General features: G+C 42.3%; 1 protein-coding gene across 2 annotated transcripts in view; it reads left to right on the plus strand.

Annotated features, from left to right (window-relative positions):
• The window catches only part of anapc7 (anaphase promoting complex subunit 7), an 82101-nt gene extending 61208 nt beyond the window's left edge, over positions 1 to 20893 (plus strand). For both annotated transcript variants that reach the window (XM_068054983.1, XM_068054984.1), the window contains 2 exons: positions 8455 to 8605; positions 19626 to 20893. In XM_068054983.1, the coding sequence (XP_067911084.1) occupies positions 8455 to 8605; positions 19626 to 19815 (341 nt within the window). In that variant the 3' untranslated portion in view covers positions 19816 to 20893. The remainder of the gene's footprint in view (positions 1 to 8454; positions 8606 to 19625) is intronic.
• Positions 20894 to 21237: the final 344 nt, after the last annotated feature.

The following is a 21237-nucleotide window of genomic DNA, read 5'->3' on the forward strand; positions in this document are numbered from 1 at the left end:
GGATCCCCTCAGGCCAGAAAGGAAGGTGCTGAAGGTAGGAGTGAGGTTCGCAAGCCGAAGTGTTATCATTGCCACAAAACGGGTCATCGTCATTCGGGATGCTGGAAATCGCGAGGTAAACCCGTAGGACTTGTTGGGGTACACAAAGCTAATGCAGAGAAAAGAGCTCTGACTGAGAGTACAGCAGACCAGGCTGTAACTTTAACGGCGGCTGCAAAACCAGATACAAAAACCAAAGTGAGTGTAGAGGTTAAGAATAAGATACCCGAAAGTTATAATTAATTCTTGTCAACAGGAAAAGTAACTCCATATCCTGTAAGTGAGGCAGAAAAACCTATCATTATACTCAGGGATACTGGAGCAACCCAAACACTCTTGCTGGGAAAAGGTATAACGTTTCCATCAGAGAGCCCCCAGAACACTAAAGTTAATGGAATTGGCAGGGAGTATGTACCCGTACCTTTTATATAAAGTGCACTTATAGAGTGTGACCTAATATCTGGGATGTTAACTGTAGGAGTTGTCCATTAGAGGGAATTGATCTACTCCTTGGAAATGATTTGGCTGGATCAAAAGTATCAGTTTCTCCTATAATTACAGAGAAACCAAGTGAAGTTAAAGAAACAGAACAATTACAGGAACAAGTTCTGGGAATATTTCCTGCGTGTGTAGTAACCCGAGCAATGGCTAAATAGGTTCCATTGTTGGAGGTAAAAGTGGACCACAAACAGATAGCCAAGTATCTGAAACCTTATTTGAGGAATTAGATAGTCCAAATAAGACGTTTATCAGATCTTCTATAATTGCAGCACAACAAGCTGATCCAGAGTAATACAGAATAGCACTGTTGGCTCTGACAGAAGCTGAGGTGAAAGGAGTTCCTGAAGGCTATTCTATTGAAGACGGGGTTTTGAGGAGGAAATGGAGAGCGCTTCATAGACCTGAGGACGAAGACTGGACAGTTGTTGAACAGATAGTGGTACCACCTAAATATCACCAGGTATTATTAAGGTTAGCACATGACATTCCTTTTGTAGGGCATAGGGGGATTCAGAAGACTAAATCGCGTATAAGTCAACATTATTACTGGCCAGGCCTTACAAAGGACGTGAAGCAGTTTTGTTGGGCTCAGTAACCCCTTGAAGCATCCCAAGCTAATATGAAAAAATGGGCAGACAAGAATGCAAAGACCTGCAATTTTTAACCAGGGGATGAAGTATTAGTGGTGTTACCATTATAGGGGGAACCATTAAAAGTACAGTTCAGTGGCCCATATAAAGTGATCTAAAGAGTGGGTAAGGTAGATTCTTTGACACAAAAACAGAAAGTGCTGGAAATACTCAGCAGGTCAAGCAGCATCTGTGGAGAGGGAAGCAGAGTTAACGTTTCAGGTCTGTGACCTTTCCTCAGAACTGGCAAAGGTTAGAAATGTAATAGGTTTTAAGCAAGTGAAGGGGGTGGGGTGTGTTTGATGGGGGCGAGAACAAAAGGTAAGGTGTGTAATAAGGCAGAGGGCAGGAGAGACCAAATGACAAAGCTGTCCTGGGACAAAGGCAAAGAGCATGTCAATTCTTGTGAAAGACAAAGTATTAGTCCAGAGAGAGTGTCAATAGCAGAACAATGACCAGATCTGTCTACATGAAAAACAGACACATGGTTAAAAAATAAAATAAAATATTAAAAAGGCCAGTCATGCTCTGAAATTATTGAACTCAATGTTCAGTCCGTTAAGACTGTAGCGTGCCTAATCGAAAGATCAGGTGCTGCTCCTTGAGCTTGCATTGATGTTCACTGGAGCAGGCCAAAGACAGAAATGTGGCCATGAGAGCAGGGGGCGGTGTTGAAATGGCAAGCAACTGGAAGCTCGGAGTCATGCTTACGAATTGAGCGGAGGTGTTCCGCAAAGCGGTCACCCAATCTGTGTTTGGTCTCCCCAGTATAGAGGCGACCGCATTCTGAGCAGCAAATACAGTATATCAAATTGAAGGAAGTACAAGGTTTTTGAACCCTTTGCTGAACACCTCCACTCAGTCCTAAAGCATGACCCTGAGCTTCCGGGCGCTTGCCATTCAACACCGCCCCCAGCTCTCATGGTCACATTTCTGTCTTTGGCCTGTTCCAGTGAACATCAACGCAAGCTCAAGGAGCAGAACCTGATCTTTCGATTAGCACTCTACAGTCTTGCAGACTGAACATTGAGTTCAATAAGTTCAGAGCATGACTGGCCTTTTTTAATATTTTAATATTTTATTTTTTAACCCTGTGCCTTTTTTTTTAAAATGTAGACAGAGCTGCTCATTGTTCTGCTATTGACACTCTCTCTGGACTAATGCTTTGTCTTTCATCACAAGCATTGACACACTCTCTATGCCTTTGTCCCAGGACAGCTTTGTCATTTGGTCTGTCCTGCCCTCTGCCCTAATACACACCTTCCCTTTTGTTCACTTCCCCACCAACCCCCACCCCCCGCTCACTTTCTTAGAACTTAACTCTTTTCTAACCTTTGTCAGTTTTGATGAAAGGTCACAGACCTGAAACGTTAGCTCTGCTTCCCTCTCCACAGATGCTGCCTGACCTGCTGAGTATTTTCAGCACTTTCTGTTATTGATTCAGATTTCCAGCGTCTGCAGTATTTTGCTTTTATTACTTGATTGACACCCCCGATTGCCGGAAGAAGAATCAGTTATGTCATATCAATATGTTAAAGCAGTATTATCGCAGGGAGGAGGATAAGCCAGTATAGGTATGTCAGGTAATGGGGACTGTTGAGAAGGAAAAGGATACTGAGGATGAGGCAGAAGGAGGCCTAGGCAATTCTCCGATTGAACCTCCAACTATCAGGTTAGCAAATACAGAATGGCGAGGAAAATTGTACAACATGCTTTTGTACTTGGATGCAAAACAACGTGAAGACCTAAGCAGGCTTTTCACAACATTTAAAAGAGTCTGTAGAATTAAGCCAGGATTTACAACCTTGGCCACACATGATGTGGATTTAGGGGAATCCGTTCCTTTAAAACAACATCCTTACTGCTTATGTTCAGACAAACAGGCCCAAGTAAAAGCAGAAATCCAACACCTGCTGGAAAACAACTTAATCAAACCTAGTCAAACCAGCTGGAGTTCACCAATAGTCTTAGTGCCCAAACCTGACAGGTCAACCCGACTTTGCATAGACTACAGAAAAGTAACGAAGGCAGACTCCTACCCAATTCCTCGTTTAGAAGACTGTATTGACAGAGTGGGCAGTGCTAGGTTTCTTACCAAGATCGACTTGTTAAAAGGATACTGGCAAATTCCTTTGACTCCTCAAGCCAAAGAGATATCAGCTTTTGTCACACCAGACCATCTTTATCAGTGCCAAGTGATGCCATTCAGGCTAAAAAATACCCCAGCCACTTTTCAGAGATTAATGAATCAGGTGGTAGCCAGTGTTCCCAACTGTGTTGTGTATCTGGATAATGTCCTTGGTAAGAACACTTAAACCAGCTAAAATCTCTGTTTAAAAACTGCAGGCAGTGGACTTAGTAGTAAATCTGGCAAACAGTGAATTCGGAAAAGCAAGAGTAACTTACCTTGGACACATAGCAGGGCAAGGACAAGTATTGCCAAAAACAGCAAAAGTACAAGCCTTAATGGAGTTCCCTATCCCTATCTCTAAATGTAAACTCATGAGGTTTTTAGGGATGTGCGGTTTTTACAAAAAGTTTCTACGGAATTTTAGTGCTGTAGCTGCTGTGTTAACTGATTTGCTACAAAAGAAGAAAAACAAAGTAGTATGGTCAGATGGATGCCAGGCAGCCTTTGAAAACCCTTCAAGATGGTGATTGATGCAAGCAGCCTGGGGGTTGGTGCAGTCCTATTGTAGGATGAAGAATCGGGCATAGAAAAAACAATAGGACACTTTTCAAGTACACTAAATCGTCCCAAAAAAAGTATTCCACTGTGGAAAAAGAAACATTAGGACTTTTGCTGGCTCTCAAACATTTCGAAGTATATGTCTGCCAAGACTAAAAATAAATACTAATATACACTGAGCATAACCCATTAAACATTTGTGGAAAAATTTAAAAACTGAAATGCTGGAATATTTAGATGGAGTTTATTGTTACAGCCTTATCATTTGAAGATTTTACATATTTCGGGGGAAAACAGTGTTATCGCCAACGCTTTGTCGCAAATTTAACCTTGTTAAGTTACATGAATGGCGATGGTGCAAAGAAAAATTCTGTTAATTATCAATAGAGTGAATGGGGGCATGAATGTGAAAATATGTTGTGTGTTTTTTTCAGTTTCTGTTCTGCATTGTAATGAAACACATTCAAGAATGACGTTTCATTTTACCAAGGGCAGAGGTGTCATGGAAGTGTATTTTTTTTTTCTGTTTAAAAACTAAGGGGGACAGTGTACCTTTAAGATTGAGAGTTATTCTCTCTCTGGGAACAATGTGTGCAAGCAGCAATCCTGTTTCCTAGGCAACAGCAGGAGAGAGAAGCCACCTGCTATATTGTATTATATTATATTGGCCTACTACTGCCTATTTTTCCATGTTTCTATTAGTTAGCTATGTGTAAAGACTGGCTAGAACCAGTTTGATCTGGAGACCAGCAAAGCATGCTCACTGAAGGAAGGATCACTCTCTCTCAGCAGAAAAATCTGCATTTATCTGCAGGCTGTGTATTGCCTAAGGAGGAAGAAAAAACTCTGGAAAGGAAATATTTATATTGTGGGAGGTAGCAAATTCTTTTTTACTTCCAATCTCTTAAGTTTTTGCCTCAGGAGTGACTTTCCATTGTCTTTTTGTGTTTCTGGGAGTTCTGGAATTCTCAGTAAAGTTTCTACTTATAGACTGCCAATTTATAAATCTAAATAGACCTGTTGCTGTACTCCTTGTTGAAAGGACAGTGTGATGCCTGCTGCAATCAAAATGCTTTGAATGCTTATCTATTAAAGACTGTTCATCGAATTCACCTGGAGACTTCGAATGGCATCTGACTGTTCAGCTTTGGGACACCTAACCGAACTGGGAACATAACCCACAAAGACTTGGAACCCGCTTATTTATTCCTAAGAAACCGCTATAATTTTATTGAAACCAATTAACTGTTAGTTTTTGAATGCGTGTATGTGTGCAAGAAGGTTAGGGCGGCGCAGTGGTTAGCACCGCAGCCTCACAGCTCCAGGGACCCGGGTTCGATTCTGGGTACTGCCTGTGCGGAGTTTGCAAGTTCTCCCTGTGACCGCGTGGGTTTTCACCGGGTGCTCCGGTTTCCTCCCACAGCCCAAGACTTGCAGGTGATAGGTAAATTGGCCATTGTAAATTGTCCCTAGTGTAGGTAGGTGGTATGGAATTACTGTAGGGTTAGTATAAATGGGTGGTTGTTGGTCGGCACAGACTCGGTGGGCTGAAGGGCCTGTTTCAGTGCTGCATCTCTTTTTTAAAAAAAAAAGTTACAAAGTCTCTTAAACATAGATTTATCTCAGGTTGGAAAACTTTAGTAATATGCTATGACTTGTGGAGTAATGGGACTGAATTGAGAGTGCATTATTCCCGCCTCAGTCGTAACATCATGATTTGCTTTGTAGGCAAATGGGGCAGCCAATTTTCACACAACGCTCGCATTCAGAGATGAGACGCATGACTAGTTAACCTGTTTTTGCTGGTATTAATTTGAGGGATGAATGTTGGCCAGGAACCTGGGAGAACTCCCCCATTCTTCTTTGAATAATGCCGAGATTTTTTTAATCCACATGAGGGGGGCAGACGAATCCTTGATTTAATACCTCATGAAAGATGGTACCTCCAGTAACAAAGCAGTTACTCTGTACTGCACTAAAGTGTTGGCCTAGATCATGTGCTCAGGTCCTGTGATGAGCTTCTGACTCAAAAGCAGGAATGCTACCACTAACCCAAGGCTGATCCAAGAAGGGAAGGAGTTAGAAGAAATTATTTCAAATAATGGTCTTCAAGATTCTGAAAGGGCTTAATAGGGTAGATGTAGCGATGATGGCCTGGATTCCGCAGTCAGAGGCGAAGTGATAACATTCGTTGCTGACCACAAAGTCCTAGTTATTTCTATGGTATAGATTTCCCCCTTCCTGATATTTAATTTCAATCTGGCTCCAGCTACAGAAGATTTTTGGCAACCAGCAATTCTGATACCATCCAAAAGGCTAAGCAGCCAATCCCATTGAAGAATTCTCTGACCACAAACTAGGGATTAACAAGTAGGTGTTATCAATCCTGTTTTATAATTTTACAAAAAGTGAAATGAACGTTGGGACATACAGTTGAGATTAAAGTAGAAGCTAAAAAAATCATAAACTTATTTTTTAAAATCTGGAATGTTTAACACTGAGTGAAGAAATTTACCATTCTATAAATATAAAATTAATTTTTCAGCATCAGAGGTTGGTCAGCAATAGTTATGACTTTGTATACCATTTTTAAAACCCAGTTACACCTCATTCAACAAGGTGTAACTCTTTAAAGGGTTTATACAGTGCAACTAATAGCACAAAAAGTGGAAGTTCACGTTAACTCAGTGATTTCTAATTGAGTTCCATCTGCAAGGACTTCAACAGCACACCCTATGGAGGAGCAGGGAATCACTGACAGCAACTTCTAGATTTCCATGTTTAAACTGTGCGTGTGTGAACACCAGAAATTGCTGTCGGTTTCACCAAGCACTGATGGCAACCTTTTGACAGTTTTGCTGTCATTACAACTGCAAAATCTGGGTCGATCTTTCCACTTGCGGGCGAAACTAGAACTAGGGGCCTTAAATATAAGATAGTCAGTAATAAATCCAATAAGGAATTCAGGAGAAACATCTTGATGTAGAGAGTGGTTAAGAATGTGAAACTTGCTACCACAGGGAGTAGTTGAGGCAGATAGCATAGATGAATTCAAGATAAGAGAGGAAAAAATAGAGGAAAATGTTGATGGAGTTAAATGAGAAGGGTGGGAGTAGGCTTGAATGGAGCATAAACGCTGGAATGGTCCTGTTGGACCGGATAGCCTGTTTCTGTGCAGTAAATACTTTAATGTTTTATATATACTAAACAATCTTTCATGATGTTGCACATGAAGAGTTGAGAGCAAATGTGGTCTTCAGGTGAAGTGCAGTTTTGGAGGTAATTAGATCTGAGCATACAGCTGTAATTCACTCCCATTTTAAACTCATTTAAAAAAAAATTCTATTATAAATTCTGATGTTTATGCCTTTGTAAAGCTGGCCAGAATGTAGTTACACTCTCCTGCCAGTGGTTATGCTGCAGCACCTTATCCAGGTGTGGGGGTGGAATTACAGCCTGACAAGTTTCACATGGGTAGTTTCCATTATAAATAGGAATTGTAGTGGCAAAAGTTGACAGGTAGTCCCTTGCAAAAAAATGCGATCTAATATAATTTATCCAGTGGATCATTTAGAATGTAACTTGCATTTCTGCAGACTTAATAAAAAACAATCAGAGTCTGTTCAAAATTTTCCACAGCTTGTCTAACAGCATATTTTGACAGAAATGGGAGAGATTCGTGGAGAAATTAATTAAAATGAGTTTTGTCAAACCCATATGTGTTTTCTCAGGATTTTGGGGAAATTACAAAGGAATCCTTGAGTACAACTTCCATTTTTGCTTGAAACAGCTGCCCAGAATTTGCTCCATTTTTTTTGTTGAAAAAGCTACTTTGTGACCTTTTTAATGCTGTAAGGTTTGGTTGTACCATCTAATGGAAAGGTAGTTGCACGGTATTCTGGGAAGTTGGTTTACAAGTGCTACAGGATAAATTTCCAAACTAGCTTTGTGTTACTTTATATTTTTTTTAAAAGATGCCATTTAACCTAAACACCCAAGTTTTTATGGTAAGTTACATGACTGGTAGATAAAGACATAAAAAAAATTAAATAAATAAGACTTTAAACAAGTATTTACCAAAATGGAATCTGATTTTTGTTTTTTTTCTGTGCTCGAACTCCTCTGAAATATATATAAATATATTTAGAAGTATTGGATGATTTAATTGCTCAATTCTGGTCATATTAACCATTATGCTAATAGAGTATCAGTGTTTTATAGACTAAATTTTAGTGTACTGAATTTAAATGGGAGGTTTACTGCTCTGATTTTCAAATAAATAGAGTGTTGAAATACTAATTCATGGTAAAAGAAGGCAGAATTCACAAAGCGGTTGATTCTTAATTTCAGTCAATCCATCAGGGAGAGGCTGGGACAAAAGCAAACTGCTTCTCCATAGATGAGAAAGGAAAGCTGGAGCAAATGAGCCACTACACTTCCTAGTGGTCAGTTTGAAAACTAGTTATTTGCCCAGTGACAGGGAAATTGAAGGGATGGTATAAAGATCCTACGATAACTAAAATAACTCTATATTCCGTACTGTGAATATTTGAAGACTACTGCCATGGTTTCTAAAATCTCATTAACTCACTGTAGGTCGAGAACAGAAGTATGAAGAAGGTATAGCTCTTCTGAGAAATGCACTGGCAAATCAGAGTGTTTGTGTTCTACACCGGATGCTTGGAGATTTTCTTGTAGCTGTAAGTGATTACCAGGAAGCAATGGACCAGTACAGCATTGCATTAAGGTATGCAAAGCAAATATGTTTGTTATTGCCTGTGATTAAAACATAGTTTTTCTTTTTAATGGTTGTCTTAATGGTGTTTAAAAATTGCTGTCAAGGTGAGGGCAAATGAACTGACCAGGTTCTGAAACAACTATAACTCAAGCTTGTGTATTCTCTAACAAAAATCACAGTCAACTGAATTTAAGTCTGTTTTAATTGACATTTGTGCTCATGGGCCATTGTTGGAAAGATTTGACAGTTCTTAGCCATTGAACAGCAGTACACTACAGAGGGAGCAAATCTGGGAGGACTGTAGGAATACAGCACTTGTCAGCAAATTGCCAGATGAAATTTGACATGTTATGGAGGACTCGGGTTTCCCATCCTCCTAGTTCATTCAATATTATGTACAGTAATATTGCTTTTTTTAAAAAAAGAAATGATTGCAATCAAATGTCAGTTTCTAAAAATGGAGTAGTGCACACTCATATTGGAGTAAAGTAGGATTTCTTAGAACAAGCCAGTTTGTTCAGTAATGCTATTGATTTGATTTAGCTCTTGCTAAAAGCTAGATATTCATGACATTCTAGAAGGTGTCTGCTCTTCTATGGACTGCCTAGAATGATCCCATCTCCTTGTGAGACTGTATCTGGCCGTACTATATACCTCCCTGCAGGTGTGAGGCGAAATAAGAGCATAGGATTAGATAAGCAATGGCAAACATTTAGAGAATTCATTCTTAATTTGCAATGAATATACATTGCCTTAAGGAATTAAAAACTCCTCAGAAAAGTGGTGCAGCCGTGTCTAACAAGAGAGGTTAAAGTTAGTATCAGATTAAAGGAAGAGGCTTATAATATTGCCAAAAAAGTAGAAAGCCTGAGGATTGGGAGGATTTTAGAATTCAGCAAAGGATCTCCAAGAAATTGATAGAGAAAATAGCATATGAAATAAACTAACAAGAGATGTAAAAGCTTCTATAGGTATGCTGAGGGACCTGGGTGTCCTTGTACACGAATCACAATGTTAACATTGTCATGCTAGGCCCCCATCTGCCAAGAATGAGGCATATTAATTTTGTCATGAACATTGATTTTAAACTGTTACTGGAGTGCAGAAAGGACTTGTTAAACAGATCAGCCGTGACTGGAAAATACATTTGGATGTTAACAGACAGTGTTTGGGTGGACAAAGCAGCTATCCCCTGACACATTCAACCCACAATGGACTTTTGATCACCAGACGTTGAAGGTGGGGGAGCTCGCATTCCAGTTTGACTGTTGAGATGGCCGAGTACACAAACGGACATGGTCAAACCAGCTAGTTACGTGACTAACCTGCTGGGCAACCTGAGTTTTTTTTTGAATTTGTACAAACAGTTTGGGCAAAAAGCAGAATGCTCTGGACTGAGAAGATCTGTCCTGGCTGGCTCGCCACTTCCTCTCCTGTCTACCTGCTCCCATCTCTTTCTCGCAAGCCTCTGAATCCACTGAAGATACATGAACCCCGAGAGAGAAAAGTCTCCTACAGCAAACAAGGTTTAAGAAGAATACTGGGCCCCAACAAAAAGCAAGATCTACCTACAATCAAGGACGCTACAGTGACCTCAAACAGCCATAACAATAACTCTTCAGATATTGCCTCAAACATTTCCACTTTATTTTTCTTCCGCTCTTTTCTGTCTCTATTTGCATGTGTGTATCGCTTATGCATGCTCACGTAGGCATGTCGTGTATCCGTAGGCGTTAACCGAGTTTTTCAAGTATAATAAATTTCAACTTTTCTTCTTTAAACCTAAGAAACCCTGTTTGTGCTGGTTTCTTTGCTTTATAATTGGAAAGCGGTGAACAAGGATTCACCAAGGGGGAGCTAAAAACTGTGTGTTTAAAAATTAAACTCTGTTACGGTAAGACTAGGTGAAGGCTGAGAGGGACCCCTGGACACCTTTCTCACCTGGTCGTAACAGAAATTTGGGTGCTAGTGTCTGGAATTTTACCCACAAACGAGAGAAATTGGAAGTGGGAAGCCAAATTGTTCCCAATCAAAAAAGAGCAAGATTTCAATACAGGTTTTCTTGTGGTTATGTGTGCTTGAATACTAACATGTCTGCAACTGAAGCTAGTAGCTCTCCAAGCCAGAGTGAAGTAACTTGGGATAAGTTAGAAGCACTGCTATAGAGGTGGTGAGGAAAATGGCTGAGCAGTGTGGGATCACTATGTGGCAAGGCTAGGAAGTCTGAACTGGTCAACCATTTTTCCCTTGAATCTGAAGAAGCAGAAACAGGGTTAGAAGCGACTCTGACAGTATTATTAGCAAAGATACAATTAGAACAGAGGAAATTTGAATTTGAGGTGAGGGAGAGAGAAAGAATATTCCAGAAAGAATACGAAGAGAGAGAGTTGAAGTGGCTTGAGTTAACTAGGGGGCAACAGAGTAATCTCAGTGAAAGCATGTCCAATATGGAGGAGCATAATTCAGGGCTGGGTACAAAATTGTTAAAACTAGCTCAACTAATTCCAAAATTCAATGAGGATGAAGTAGAAGGATTTTTTGTGTTCTTTGAGAAACTGGCAAGGCAGCTAAAATGGCCAGCTGAGACCTGGCCTCTTTTACTGCCAAGCAAGCTAACTGGAAAAGCCCATGAGGTTTATTCCCTGTTGCCAGATGAGAGTTCGTCAAATTATGAACAGATCAAAAATGCTGTCCTTGGGGCATATGAATTAGTACCCGAAGCCTATCGCCAAAAGTTTAGAACCCTCAAGAAGCAAACTAATCAAACTTATCTGGAGTTTGAAAGAAGAAAGCAGCTGGCTTTTGACCAGTGGCTGAGGGCTCTTAAAGTACAGCTCAGCTATGAGAATCTCAGAGAAGTAATTCTATTAGAGGAATTTAAACACTCTCTCCCACGACCCTTGTAGAGGAGCAGTGGGTCCAGAGAGCATGGCAAGCAGCTATCCTGGCCGATGCGTTTGCTTTAATTTATAAGTCAGTTTTACAGGGGAGAACCTTCCTAGTCACCCCCACAAATCCGAAAGGGACAAAGGGTGGGAAGGTGATAGGAGCCCAAGCAGTCCTGGGAGAGAAAGGAAAGCAGGAAACACAGGGGGCCCTCTTCTAGCCAAAAAGGAAGATGCTAGATGAGCAAGAGTGAGACACGGAGACCTATGTGCTTTCTTTGCAATAAGGCCGGGCATTTAAGAGCTGACTGCTAGAAACTAAAGGGAAACCAGTAGGGTTAATCCGGGCACAAGGATTCAACAAGGGGGAGCTAAAAACAGTGTTTAAAAGTTAAACTCTGTTACAGTAAGACCAGGTGAAGGTTAAGAAGGACCCTTTCTCACCTGGTCATAACAACATGCAGGTACAGCAAGCAATTAAGAAAGCAAAATGGTATGTTAGCCTTTATTACAAAGAGATTGGAGTACAAGAGTAAAAAGATTTTACTGCAATTAAACAGGCCATTGGTGCAACCACACCTGAAGTGAAGGATTCTCTGTCGCTTTGACAGTAAGTGTTCAGCAAGGAGACTGGTGTCATTCTTGTGATGTTAAACCAAATCTTGATTTGCAGATCCGCTTGCAAATGTTACATATGAAGTCACTGTTGGAGGGGTAGATGAAGGTACTGGCTTTGTGGCATGCTCACTTGTCCAGTAGGAACCTGACTCTCTCCTCAATTGTTGAGAGTGCTTGATGACAGACATTTCTCAATTTGGATCTGTCCATGGTTGTTCCTTCCAATGTAGAGAGGTCTAGCTCTGAGATTGGCTTTTAGAATGTAGTTGTATCTAAGTTTGGGACATCTTATGGTGTGGATTCCTGTGCTCAGCTGGCTGTAGCATACTGCCTTTAGTATGCGGGAATCCTCCATGCGAGCCACTTGGCCAACCCAGCAAAGCTGAACTCTGAACATGCTCTCAATACCAGGTATGCGGCACCTTGCAAGAACTTCAGTGTAAGGGATTTTGTCCTGCCACTTGATGTTACAGATAGATCTTAAGCAGTGAAGGTGGGATGCATCTAGTTGCTTTATATGACGCTTGGAGGTTGTCCATGCCTCACAGCCATAGAGAAGTGATGTGGGAACCACTGCCTGATAGACTTTGATCTTTGTTTTGAGACAGACTCCATGCTCTCTCCAAAGCCTGTGGTTGAGGCTGTTGAATGCTGAGCTTGCTTTTGCCAAGCAATGGGCGATTTCATCATCCAACTCTTGGAGTTTGTGTCCGGGGGCAGGTTGGTACAAGATCTCTGTCTATTTCAGACTTATTGTAAGACCAAAGTGTTCTGAGGCTTCGGCAAAGCGGTTAGCAAGCAGCAGAATGTCCTCCGGAGTGTGTGCTATGAGAGCAGTCATTGGCAAATAAGAGTTCATTTAGTAGCTGTTCTTCGATCTTTGTGCGAGCCTTGAGCCTTTGCAGATTGACGAGGTTGCCATCCGTCCTGAATTGAATGTGTACTCCTATGTCGAGTTCTTTGAGTGCAGACAAGAGCGTGGCCGAAAAGTAGATGGCAAACAGAACTGGAACCATTACACAGCCTTGCTTGGTGCCATTGCTGACAGGAAAGGCATCTGATAAGACACTATTCTGCATCACACTGGCCATCATGCTGTCATGAAATGAATGGATGACCTTGATCATCATTTCAGGGTAGCCATATTTGTACAGCACCTTCTGGTTTACTGTGTCAAAGGCCTTGGTCAGATCAATGAACACCATGTAGAAGTCTTTGTTCTGTTCGTGGGACTTATCTTGAATTTGACTTGCCACAAAGATCATGTCAACTATTCCTTGTCCAGCACGAAAGCCACACTGCGATTCTGGGTACACCAAGTAAGATGAGTTGAGTATAACCCTTGCAAGAATTTTTCCTGCTTTGGAGAGAAGTGAAATACTACGATAGTTGCAGATGGACTTGCTTCCCTTCCATTTGTACAGGTGAGTTATGGAAGCATCCTTGTAATCTTGGGGCACAATGCTCTGGTTCCAGATTAAGCAGAAGCGGCCAGTGAGTTTCCTAAGAATGTGAGCTCGTCCGTACTTGAATACTTAATCTGCTTCCAGAGACTTGCCCACATGCAGTTGCTTTATGGCCTTGGTGACTTCAGCTGGAGATGGATCAAGGGCAAGCTCATTTATAACGCGATGCTGTGGAAGTGATTCAGTGGTATCATCGCATACTGTGGATTCTTGGTTCAGGAGGTTGTTAAAGTGCCCTGCCCAACAAGAGAAAATGTTCGTTAAGAGCTGATTGCCGTCTGCTGAGAGGACGTATATCGTACTGTTGGTTTTTTAAAACATTTTTAATTTTTTTTTATTTTAGAGATACAGCGCTGAAACAGGCCCTTCGGCCCACCGAGTCTGTGCTGACCATCAACCACCCATTTATACTAATTCTACATTAATCCCATATTCCTATCACATCCCCACCTGCCCCTATATTTCCCTACCACCTACCTATACTCGGGACAATTTATAATGGCCAATTTACCTATCAACCTGCAAGTCTTTGGCATGTGGGAGGAAACCCACGCAGACACAGGGAGAACTTGCAAACTCCGCACAGACAGTACCCAGAATTGAACCCGGGTCCCTGGAGCTGTGAGGCTGCGGTGCTAACCACTGCGCCACTGTGCCGCCCCTTTTGGGGCCTAGACAGATCTGAGACCTTCAGGGATGACCTTCAGGTCATGCTTATCGGCAGCTTCCTGAAACTCTGCAGCCTTGTCGTCCCGCCATCAGTTCTTTATCTCTCTCTTAATTTTGCCTGTAGCATATGTTTGGTTGCATGGTATCTGGCTTTTCTTGCTGTAACCATGTCACACTCAGACAAGTCAAAGAAGCATTCTACGCTGATCTCCGCAGGATCATCAGAGTACCACACCAGGACAAACTTATCCTTGGTGATTTCAATGCACTCCTGAAGTACTGTGTATGGTTTTGGTATCCTTACCTAAGGAAGGATATCTTTGCCTTAGAAGTGTAACCAATGTTTACGAGACTGATTTCTGGGATGATTTTGGGGGGGCATTGTCCTGAGGGGCAGGGTGGTATTGAGTTGATTTAGGCTTATATTCCCTACAGTTCAGAAGAATGGGAGATGATCTCATTGAAAAGTATAAAATTCTTAAGGGGCTTAACAGGATAGATGCTGGGAAGATGTTTCCCCTGGCTGGGGAGTCTAGAACCAGGGGGTCACAGTCTCAATAAAAGGATGGCCATTTATGACCAGGATGAGGGCAGATTTGTTCACTCAAAGGATTGTGATTCTTTGGAATTCTCTACCCCAGAGAGCTGTGGATGCTCAATTCTTGAGTATATTCAAGGCTGGGATAGATACATTTTTGGGTAATCAGGGAATCGAGGGATATGAGTTGAATGCAGGAAGGTGGAGTTGAGGTTGAAGATCAGCCATGATCATTTTGAATGGTGGAGCATGCTCAAAGGGCCAGATGGCTACTCCAGCTCTTACCTCTTGTGTTATGTTTTAGTGGTGTGATGGGTAAGGAGCTCAGTATGATAAAGATCACAGGCATAACCCATTTCTTAACCACTGAAGGGCACAGTCCTCTGGGATGTACCACAATAGCAGTTTCTCTTTATGTTTGTATTCAGTAATCAAAATCTCAGGAATCTGGATCTTTTTAATTGTTAGTTTCTTCCTGTTATTCAGAAAATAGAAATGTTTCTAGTTATGTTCTAAATACACCATGTGGTACAGTGTGGAACCATATGTACCAGAAAGGTTCAGGTTTACTTTCTGTTTTGTACTTAGTTGATGTCAGCTACATTGGCTGTGAATGTGCCACATTTGGCCTACAAACTGAGGTAGCGAATATTAGCTAGAGTCTTGTCATCTTGATCACTGTCTAGTGGTCCCTGCTGCAAAAAGCTTGTGTGCATGTTGTGAGGACAGTGTCAAGCTTGGGTGTAATGATTCCCTCAACTAAATAGCCCACTGACATTCATTCTTGGGCTCTAACGAAGCTTCTTCTAAGTTACCAGAGAGATATGCTGCTCATATCTCAAAAAAATCCAATTTGCGGAGGTTGGGAGAGGGATTTCCTTTTAGGGCAGAAAAGCAATTAGTTACTTTTACTACATTCCTGGATTAATTTTCCTTTTGGAGTTTGGAGGTGGTGGCGTAGTGGTATTGTCACTGGACTAGTAACCCAGAGACCCAGAGTATTGCTATGGGGACATGGGTTTGAATCCCACCACAGCAGAAGGTGGAATTTGAATTCAGTTAATAAAAACATCTGGAATTAAAAAGCTAGTCTAACGAGAGCTGTGAAATCATTGTTAATTGGTGTAAAAACCTATCTGGTTCCCTAATGTCCTTTAGGGAAGGAAATCTGCTGTCCTTACCTGGTCTGGCCTATATGTGACTCCAGACCCACAGCAATGTGGTTGACTCTTACATGCCTTCTGAAATGGCCTAGCAAGCCACTCAGTTGTACGTAACCGCTACGAAGTCAAGAAGGAATGAAACCAAACAGGCCACCCGGCATCGAACTAGGCACCGGAAACGACAACGGCAAACCCAACCCTGTTAACCTTGCAAAGTCCTCCTTACTAACATCTGGGGGCTTGTGCCAAAGTTGGGAGAGCTGTCCCACAGACTAGTCAAGCAACAGCCTGACATAGTCAAACTCGCTGAATCATACCTTTCAGACAATGTCCCAGACATTATCATCCCCGGGTATGTCCTGTCTCACTGGCAGGACAGACCCAGCAGAGGTGGCGGCACAGTGGTATACTGTCGGGAAGGAGTTGCCCTGGGGGTCCTCAACATCGACTGTCTACCCCATGAAGTATCATGGGCAAGGAAACCTCCTACTGATTACTACCTACCACCCCCCTCCGCTGATGAAACAGTACTCCATGTTGAACAGCACTTGGAGGAAGCACTGAGGGCGGCAAGGGTGCAGAATGTACTCTAGGTGGGGGACTTCAGTGTCCATCACCAAGAGTGGCTTGGTAGTACCACTACTGACCGAGCTGGCCGGGTCCTAAAGGACATAGCTGCTAGACTGGGTCTGCAGCAGGTGGTATGGGAACCAATGAGAGGGAAAAATATACTTGACCTCATCCTCACCAATCTGCCTGCCGCAGATGCATCTGTCCATGACAGTATTGGTAGGAGTGACCAACGCACAGTCCTTGTGGAGACAAAGTCCTGTCTTCACATTGAGGATACTCTACACCGTGCTAAATGAGTTAGATTTCGAACAGATCTAGCAATGCAAGACTGGGCATCCATGAGGCGCTGTGGGCCATCAGCAGCAGCAGCAGAATTGTACTCAACCACCATCTGTAACCTCATGGCTCGGCATATCCCCACTCTACCATTACCATCAAGCCAGGGTACCAACCCTGGTTCAATGAAGAGTGGAGGAGGGCATGTCAGGAGCAGCACCAGGCATACCTCAAAGTGAGCTGTCAACTCAGTGAAGCTACAACCCAGGACTACTTGCATGCCAAACAGTGTAAACAGCATGCAATAGACAGAGGTAAGAGATCCCATAACCAACAGATCAGTTCTAAGCTCTGCAGTCCTGCCACATCCTGTTGTGAATGGTGGTGGGCAGTCAAACAACTAACTGGAGGAAGTGGCTCCACAAATATTCCCATCCTCAATGATGGGGGAGCCCAGCACATCAGTGCAAAACATAAGGCTGAAGCATTTGCAACAATCTTCAGCCAGACGTGCCAAGTTGATGATCCATCTCTGCTTCCTCCTGAAGTCCCCAGCATCACAGACGCCAGTCTTCAGCCAATTTGATTCACTCCACGTGATATCATGAAACGACTGAAGGCACTGGATACTGCAAAGGCTATGGGCCCTGACAACATTCCAGCAATAGTACTGAAGACCTGTGCTCCACAACTTGACGTGCCCCTAGCCAAGCTGTTCCAGTACAGCTGCAACACTGGCATCTACCCGGCAATGTGGAAAATTGCCCAGGTATGTCCTGTACACAAAAAGCAGGACAAGTCCAACCCGGCCAGTTACCGCCCGATCAGCCTACTCTCAATCATCAGTACAGTGATGGAAGGTGTCATTGACAGTGCTATCAAGCAGCACTTGCTTAGCAATAACCCGCTCATTGACGCGCAGTTTGCGTTCCATCAGGGCCACTCGGCTCCAGACCTCAGTAGAGCCTTGGTTCAAACATGAACAAAAGAGCTAGACTCGAGGTGAGGTGAGAGTGACTGCCCTTGGCATCAAGGCAGCATTTGACCAAGTATGGCATCAAGGAGCCCTAGCAAAACTGGAGTCAATGGGAATTGTGGGGGGGCGGGGGGGGACTCTCCACTTGGAGTCGTACCTAGCACAAAGGAAGATGGTTGTGGTTGTTGCCGGTTAATCATCTCAGCTCCTGGACATCGCTGCAGGAGTTCCTCAGGGTAGTTTCCTAGACCCAACCATCTTCAGCTGCTTCATCAGTGACCTTCCTTCAGTCATAAGGTCAGAAGTGGGGATGTTTGCTAATTGTGCAATGTTCAGCACCATTCACAACTCCTCAGATTCTGAAGCAGTCCGTGCAGAAATGCAGCAAGACCTGGACAATATCCAAGCTTGGGTTGATAAGTGGCAAGTAACATTTGCGTCACAAGTGCCAGACAATGACCATCTCCAACAAGAGAGAATCTAACCATCTCCCCTTGACATTCAATGACGATTTAATGATCGCTGAATCCCTCGCTATCAACATCCTGGGGGTTACCATTCACCAGAAACTGAACTGGAGTAACCCTATAAATACCGTGGCTACAAGAGCAGGTCAGAGGCTAGGAATCCTGCAGCGAGTAATTTACCTCCTGATTCCCCAAAGCCTGTCCCCGATCTACAAGGCACGTCAGGAGTGTGATGGAATACTCTCCACTTGCCTGGATGGGTGCAGCTCCAACAACATGCACAGGCGGCGCAGTGGTTAGCACCGCAGCCTCACAGCTCCAGCGACCCGGGTTCAATTCTGGGTACTGCCTGTGCGGAGTTTGCAAGTTCTCCGTGTCTGCGTGGGTTTTCGCCGGGTGCTCCGGTTTCCTCCCACCACCAAAGACTTGCAGGTTGATAGGTAAATTGGCCATTATAAATTGCCCCTAGTATAGGTAGGTGGTAGTATAGGGGAATATAGGGACAGGTGGGGATATGGTAGGAATATGGGATTAGTGTAGGATTAGTATAAATGGGTGGTTGATGGTTGGCACAGACTCGGTGGGCCGAAGGGCCTGTTTCAGTGCTGTATCTCTAAATAAATAAATAAACACTCAAGAAGCTTGACACTATCTAGGACAAAGCAGCCCGCTTGATTGGCACACCATCCAATTCACTCCCTCCACCCACCAACACATAGTGGCAATAATGTGTACCATCTACAAGCTGCACTGCAGCAATGCACCAAGGCTCCTTAGACAGCACCTTCCAAACCCATGACCTCTACCACCTAGAAGGACATGGGCAGCAGATGCGTGGAAATACCACCACCTGCAAGTTCCCCTCCAAGCCATACGCCATCCTTCACTGTCGCAGGGTCAAAATCCTGAAACTCCTTTCCTAACAGCACTGTGGGTGTACCTACCCCACATGGACTGCAGTGGTTCAAGAAGGCAGCTCACCACCACCTTCTCAAGGGCAATTAGGGATGGGCAGTAAATGCTGGCCTAGCCAACGACGCCGACATCCCAGGAGCGAATTAAAAAAAATATATACCCACATCATTAAGAAGTTTGCATTGTTTTGATTGGGACTATTTGTATTCAGATGCCAGAACTACAAATTGTGCAATTGGTTTATAATCAGTACATTGCCTTTTAATGTGTGCTTAAATCCTTAACAAAAAAGCAACTGCATATGTTATTTAAAATAATGCTGTATTTGTTGCTTTTTGTCATTATTGACATTTGAAGCCTTCAACTTTCTCTCTTACTCCAAACTTCTGGACTGAGATCTGCATCTTATGGCCATGCCAGTAGGACTGAAGCACAGTGTTCCAGAAAAATTAATTGGTTAGTAACTTATTTTCCATTTTACAGCATGGATCCCAATGATCAGAAGTCGTTGGAGGGAATGCAGAAGATGGAAAAGGAAGAAAGTCAGACTGAGGCAGCACAAGAGGAGGATGTAGATGACATGGAAGGTAGTGGAGAAGAAGGGGACCTGGAGGGGAGTGACAGCGAGACTGCACAGTGGGCAGACCAAGAACAGTGGTTTGGCATGCAGTGAGAAAAGCATTGAAATCCTCACAAATAACGACTTGTGGGCCTTTTCAAATTAACTGACATGTTTGGAATCTGTACTTCTGATACCCAGATGGGTCAGATTTTATAACTAATTATAATCATTGATTCACAATGCAGAGCAAAATACATTGTCCGGAATCTTAACTTTTATTTCACATGGTTTATTTCTACAGTGACTGTACATCTTTGTACCTGTTTTATTTTATTGCTTTACAAAAGTCCCTTCCACCCCCCCATAATGTTTATCCAGACCAGTTAACTAATGTTAACATTAGACTGGACTTGTGTGAAATATTCTTGATGTTGAGTGTTGCTTATAATTTATGTATTTGTTCATTTTTCAAATTGATGAAAGCTACACAGTGAACCTACTTAAATTCAAGCCAAACCAAGCTCTGGATACTGAAATATTTTACTAATATTTTCATTTATGAAAGCTTTAAAATCTAACCTAGGGTGGCCAAGGAAAGGGATAGTTAAAAATATTGTGAATCCTGAAGCTAAATTTTAAACAGCAAGTGAGGGGTTTCTTATCAACGTTGTGTTCAGAGATTTAAAATGTTGACTACCTTCAGTTTTATTTTGAATTGTTCTCCCTTTTTCAATGGACTTTCCCATTGACGCCATTATTTTTTCAAATCCATATCCAGCAGAATAGATTTTCAACTATTAAACTCCCAGATCCATTATCTGTTGGACATTTACATTGCATTATTAACACCAGGATTTACTTGAACATCTGCTCTGTAGCATTTGTTAGCTAGCTGTTTGTGCAGCATGCAAGAATTAAATTCTGGACACTGCTGCATCCAACTTCGCTAGACATTGTGGATCCTATAACTTATTGTTTGTATTAAATCTTTTTGATAGCTGTGATGTTTTGTGTGTACTCTCACCAGCCAGTTCTTGCAAGAACATAATGTTTTGATAACTGTATTGTGTATTTTGTAAAGTATGTGAAGGTGGATAAAATTTTGCTGTAATAATTAAAATGTATACAATGTATACATAGCAGTTATGAGCATCATTGTATTTGAAATGCATGTATTTTTCCTTTTAAATAAAAAATGTCATTGTTAGTAGCTTCTCATTTTTGGTCGAAGTGAACCACATGCTATTTCAATTAGCTTTTCATGTGTGTGAAATTTAGAAGTCTTGCTTTGAATGTGCATCAGTAGTCTATGGAGAAAGTATACCTCACATGTTAAAGTTTCTGTCAACTTATTTGAATAACTATCTGTTTAGTTAATTGTTCTAATACTCTCAAATATAAACTGGTAAATTTTCCCAGCAATCATACATCAGCAGCTCTAAACCAGCCTACTGGTCATGTTGCTCAATTTACTGCATCCTCTCACTAACCCCCCCCCACCAAAAAAAAGCTAATCAATCAACAGTTGTCACA

The sequence above is a fragment of the Heterodontus francisci genome, chromosome 23 (assembly GCF_036365525.1).
Source record: "Heterodontus francisci isolate sHetFra1 chromosome 23, sHetFra1.hap1, whole genome shotgun sequence".
Taxonomy (NCBI): domain Eukaryota; kingdom Metazoa; phylum Chordata; class Chondrichthyes; order Heterodontiformes; family Heterodontidae; genus Heterodontus; species Heterodontus francisci.